Source organism: Rattus norvegicus, chromosome 18 (genome assembly GCF_036323735.1).
Source record: "Rattus norvegicus strain BN/NHsdMcwi chromosome 18, GRCr8, whole genome shotgun sequence".
NCBI lineage: Eukaryota > Metazoa > Chordata > Mammalia > Rodentia > Muridae > Rattus > Rattus norvegicus.
The window spans coordinates 65557861-65563860 of record NC_086036.1 but is presented as its reverse complement, the minus strand read 5'-3'; the positions used below and the strand labels follow the sequence as shown (position 1 = coordinate 65563860).

General features: G+C 37.4%; 1 protein-coding gene across 37 annotated transcripts in view; it reads right to left on the bottom strand.

Moving 5' to 3' along the window:
• Positions 1-674: 674 nt before the first annotated feature.
• The window catches only part of Tcf4 (transcription factor 4), a 346347-nt gene continuing 341021 nt past the window's right edge, over positions 675-6000 (bottom strand). For 36 of the 37 annotated variants that reach the window (XM_063277625.1, XM_063277624.1, XM_039097159.2 and 33 more), the window contains 2 exons: positions 5843-5983; positions 675-5628 (listed from right to left, as the gene is read on the bottom strand). In XM_063277625.1, the coding sequence (XP_063133695.1) occupies positions 5847-5983 (137 nt within the window). In that variant the 3' untranslated portion in view covers positions 675-5628; positions 5843-5846. The remainder of the gene's footprint in view (positions 5629-5842; positions 5984-6000) is intronic. The other variant, NM_053369.2, reaches the window with a different exon arrangement.

Below are 6000 nucleotides of genomic sequence, written 5' to 3'. Positions count from 1 at the left end.
GTTTTTACAAGCTAGGAAATGATGATAATAATAATAATAATAATAATAATAATAATAATAATAATACTTCCTCCGGTTGTTTACATCTGGGAAATGGTCAAGAGGGTCAACCAGAATCTGGAGCGGTGGGATGAGTCTACCACGGCATGGGTACAACAGAATAGCACAGAACTGCAGATAACAACAGGCGGCTTTCCACGAGTGATACGCAATGAGATTTTCCTGGAGTTTCATTCATATTTATTTTGATCGAAACGGTCTAGCTGAGAATATTCTGCTAAGTAGCCGACCAACTGATCCAGGAGGTTTGGGCCGCTGACTCGGCAACTGGCCGCGCAATCCCAAACACTGGTGCAGTTCGGGGCTCTCCCAGCGCATAGCTTCAGTGTTCCGCGCACGCGCGCGCATCAATCCCAATCCTTCAATTACTTAATTCTCTAGACCGCTTTCTTAGTGTTTTGCATGCATCCTGTTCCGTTTTCAGTAAGGGGGCATCTCTTCTTGAGGAACCATGGGCTTTGCCTTAAAATTTGTTTCTGCGATTTATTTATTTATTTGTTTTTTTTTTCCCCAACTGTCAGTACCTCCAACACTCAGAACGCACGAAGAGTGGCTGTCGTCTTACAGAAGAGGGCTGTGTGCACGAGAAGTGAAGACAAGAGTGTCAGAGACGGTTTATAAAAATGGCACATTTATTGCTACAGAACGGTCATGTACATGACTTCATCGAGTAACTACAGATGGGAACAGGTCATGGCCTAGACCAAGCTGGGTTGTTCGCCTCTTGAAGGAAGTCCAGGACACAACCTGTTTGGACACTTCTACAAATCAGAAATACACCAAAAACATGAAAAAATCGAGGCACTCAGCCACACGTTGAAAACAAGGTGTAACTGTTTATCTTTTTTTTTTAAACGTTTTCCCTTTTTTTTCTTTTTTTTTTAACAGATTTTTTTAAAAGTTTTTAATGCTGCAGCTATGTGTACAGTCGCAAAAACAAAACAAAACATAACGAAAAAACAAAAACAAAAGGAAAAGTCCTTACTGCGACCTACAACTAAGAAAAAAAAACAAAACAAAACAAACAAACAAAAAAAAAAAAAACCAAAAACGAACAAACAAAAAACCGGAAACAAAAAACGAACAGAAGAAGCTATACCATACAGTTTCATCTCAGTAACACATGGCAAAATAACATCTTTTAAATAGTAAAATAAAGTAACAAACTTTTACTTATAATGATTCCAAAAATCTACAAAGAAGAAATATTCAGAATCTGACAATTTTTTTTTTTGTAATATCCATGGTATAAAAGGATTGCTCCTGCGAAAAATAAGCCAAATATATTTTTTTATTTTTAAATTTAGGGTTTTTTTTTCCTACTAGGGTGTACTACAGTCTATTTTTATAGCAAAAAGAGCACTAGACAGACGAAGCTTTATAACAAAAAGCCAGGCACTGATACATGGTAAATCTCTGCTTTTTTTTTTCTTCTCTTCACTTAATTGCATCACAAATAACAAGAATGAAAAAGGCCACAGTTCATATATTTCACCATTACATATGTCTATAATACTTGAAATGAGCATATGGCGAAACCATTACTGCACAGAGATGAGTCACTTCAAGTCCCGTGAGGAAAAAAACATCTCTAAGGAAAACAAACATAACCAAAGCAAAATCAAGAGGAGGCCTACAGGCCTTGGTGCCCCATTGTCTCGGAATCCATCACATTTCATCTTCACCTCCGTGTGTGTCTTTTACTTATTTATTATTTATTTATTAATTTATTTTTGCTTCCAGACAGCCGACAGACTACATGTTGTGCTTGTTTACGCTGAATGGTTTCCTTCCTGACTTAAGTTCCGTTTTGGACACAGACCATATTCTGCCTGTTGGACGCAAAGATGAAACAAACAAACAAAAAAAAAAAAAAACAAAAAAAAAAGAAAAGAAAACCAAACCAAAAAAATCCTCTCAACCCCTAGTCTCAGTTCGACTCCCTCCCACTTCCCAACCCCTCATCGAAATAAAGATCACGAATAATAATAATAACAATAGCAATAACAACAACAATAAAATCAAGAGATAGGAAAAAAGTGGAAAAACAAAATACAAAACAGGAATCGGAAGACTGAGTCAGAATCAGTTGTACCACTGGGTGAACTGACAGTTGTAAAAGCGTTAGTGTTCCTCGCAGCCACACAGAAGACAAATGGGTAACAACTCCTAGATGGACAGATCCCTAATTCTGCAGAATTATTAATTACTCGAATGTGGAGGTGGATCAACCGTTCCAAGTTGCTTTCAAAGTCTGAGTCTCTTAAACCGATCCTGAACCTATACATCGCCGTTATCATTTATGTCTAGTATAGTATGAACACTTGGGAAATGCTTCTATAGTATCTCGATCCTGTCTTCTGCTAAGTTTCTTTCAAAAATCCAGTGCAGGAATACCAATATCTTACCTGGGTTTGAGAATTACAAAATAACAACAAGAAAAGAAAAAAAAAAACACATTAAAACGGCCACATTCCCTTTTTCCTTCTTTTTAAAACTGGAGATACAACTCGATTACTACAGAGAGGGTCAGATCATGTTTCTGCGCCAAGCAGAAAGTAGCCAGCAGCTGCTGCAGGCCTTGGGGAAGCCTTTTGCTTATTTCCAAAAGGAATTTGACAATAGCCGTATTACATTACCGAGTAATGAATACATCAAAGCTGGTGAACAAGAAATTGCAGCCTTTTCTGTCTGAGTGAGAACAAAATATAAAAGCACCAATTGGAAAAAAAAAAAAACAAACAATCGAATGACTGTAATTTAATTTTTTGCTTTGTTTACAGATTTGAAAAACTTTAATTCTGCTTTAGTCAGCACCTTTATGATAACGTGTATCAAAAGGGCCGCTCTGAAGATGTACATCAATGCAGGGAGAATTTCCAGTTCCCTAAAGAGTAAACACCATATTCTCTTCTATACAATTCTCCTGAATGTGATCAGAGTATACTGCTTCCTATATCATAATATTGTTCCCAGGGATACCCGCCTTGGTAGACTATACAAAAAGAGTGCAGAATGTATCACGGAAAGAAAATCTTTAACATGGTGAGAGACCACGTACACATGGTTTCCGTCGTTCAGGGAGGAGGGGAAGTTACTGTCTTCCTTGCCCTTCTTGGAGCACCTCTGTTTGACCATTCCACAGGAAAGCCCCCGAAGAGAAGAGCTCTTCATGAAATCTGATTTCTGCTATTCCCCTACATTTTCAATCCACCTCCACATTTTAGGAACTTCTCAACAAATCAAAGCATTGTCGTTTTATCGCTACTGAACATATTTACAGTTTTCAACACACATACACACACACGCACACATGCGCACACACACACATACACACAGCTAGTCAAAACATCGATGGGTTTGTAAAAGGTGACCACGTGATAACTATCTTATTTGTTCTTACATTTTCAGAAATGAACATAAATTTCAGATTCTTGTAGCTCGCTATTTCATTTAAATGACTTTTTAAAACCACACAGTTAAAAAAAAAAGGAAACAAAAAACTGATACAATGTATTAAAACACATAATAACAAGAGTCTACATGTAAAAATATAACTTTTACATACACAGTTTCAAAATAATGATAGGTTTGCCATTGGTTGCATAAAATTTACAGATGTGTTTTGTCACTGTGTAACTGGTGGTACAGGACAAGAGATGGGGGGCGTTTAGACCATTTCCATTGAGTTACGGCAATTACTCAGTGCTGATAGGTGGGAAAACTACTTCAACAGGGATTTTTTTTTTTTTTTTACTTAATACATGCCAAGATTGTGTGGCTGTCAAAACAGAACCGAGTTAGAGACAAAAGGATGCTGACGAATACTTAAGTAGGAGTTCTATGTGTTCACTGCACTGTACACCAAAGTCAATTGTTGGAAAGATTTAGGATGGGAATTGGTTCAATTGTGCCCAGAGTCAACGCTAGCTATCTGATGAGTTACTGTGCCACAGTTTGATCTATGTTTCTATCAAATGTTAAGTATAAACTTCACTCATACTGGCCAGAGAGAATACTGCGCTACCCCTCCTCACCAAAGTGCAACTTAATGCTTTAGGGCTTATAAGGCTTGCTATAATGCTGTGGGATAGGTTGGCATTGTTTTTTTGTTTTTTGTTTTCAGACGAAGGAGGAGGCAGGTAAGTCATGTACTTTTTAGTAAACCCATTTGGAAACAAAAAAAAAAAAATCAAGAAAAGCAACAAAATCAATCAGCTGTCACACTCCTTGCGATTTTCTCATTTGACGGTTTTTGAACTTGACTTTTTTTTTTAAATTTTTTTGTTTTTTTTTTTTGTTTTTGTATTTTTTCCAAAAAAAATCTGACCATGTATTCAGAAACGTCTCACTGCACACTACTTCCGCTACACAGGTAGGTAACACTTGAATCTTTTTTTTTTTTTGTTAAATCACAGCCACTTTGATTATGTCATGTTTCCGATGATATAAACATTGGAAGGCACAGTGGTAACATTGTAGCATTCTAACCGTGTACCTCTGAAAATCCCAGGAGAGGGTAACAAGCACAGTGCCACAAGCCAGACAAACTCTTTTTGCCTTGCCCGGGCAATGCTGCATGTAATTTCTACACATGATGTGACTTTTAAGTCCTGTGTTCCCAAAAGACTGGAGAAACAACTTTCTACTATTTATGAATGAGAAGCAACATCAGGGTCAGCATTTCGTCCTGCACTGCCCCTCCGGAAGCAGAGTTGGCACTACAGGTCACGATAACAAACTGGGGGAAGGGACAAAAATCAGACAAAAAAAAATCCATATTTACAGTAAAATCTTTCTTTTAAAAAAGTTAATCAGTACTATTTTTTTACAGGAGAAAAAAGTCTGAAACAAATGAACAAAAGCTTACCATAGTCACTAAATTTTTAATATATATTTATATATATATTTATATATATATTTGTCATAGGTCTATAACATCCATCTGTCCCTCCTACCCTAAGGAATGGCTAATGTCATCATTTCGGTTGCCATCAGGACGGTTGCTGGTTTTGTTATGAGGGTAGCCGGGCTTCCTCTATTCAATATCCGGTAATTAGAAACACTAGCTGACTTGAATACCAACAAAAACGTTCATGTCGTTTTTCTTCAGAAGTACACTTTTTCATTATTGCAAGTTTACAATTTTTTTTAAATTAAATATTTTTTTTCAGACTTACAAATTAATTATATTTTTTTTTCCAAAAGAAGTTTAGGCACAAATGCATTGCTCCACAGTGTGGAAGGATTGCCATTCAGTCTCTGGGCTGCGTCTCAGCCTGTACATACCGCTTCGCACATTCAGAGTGATATGTTAAAGAAGTCGTCCCTCAAGTTGCATTTTCTCTTTCTTTCTTTCTTTCATTCATTTTTTTTTTGTGTTTGTTTTTCTGTTTTTTGATAATTGGGAATGCTGAAACCTCTTGCGTCTGCGATTCATAACTACTCAGACTTGTCTTATATTACAAAAAAAACGGGGTTAAGGAGCAGTGTTTATGTGGGTTTAGGATAATACAGCTGTTAAGGAAGTGGTCTCTTGTTTTAATGAAGCAAGGTGGCAACTTGGACCTGAGGAAGGAAAAGGAGAGAAAAAATAATTAATATAGTGACAGAAAATAATGTTTTATTATTTTTAAAGCCCTCTTTTTTTTTTTTTCAAGAGAGAAAAACCATTGGCTAATATAGGGAAAAGCTGTTGTTTGTAGCTCATGAGCCACTGAGAACTGTGAGACAGCCATGGTGGAAAGCCAGCAGCAATGGTGGGAAACCTCACTCAGCATACCCTTTCACATCTGACCCATGTGATTCGCTGCGTCTCCCATCCCAGGGTGTGGGCCAGCCAAGGAGAGCGGGGGAGGCTCTGAGGACACCTTCTCTTCCTCCCTTCTTTTCAGACAGGCAGCTTTTGGGTTCAGGTTCCTTTCTGTGGGATGTGAAAGC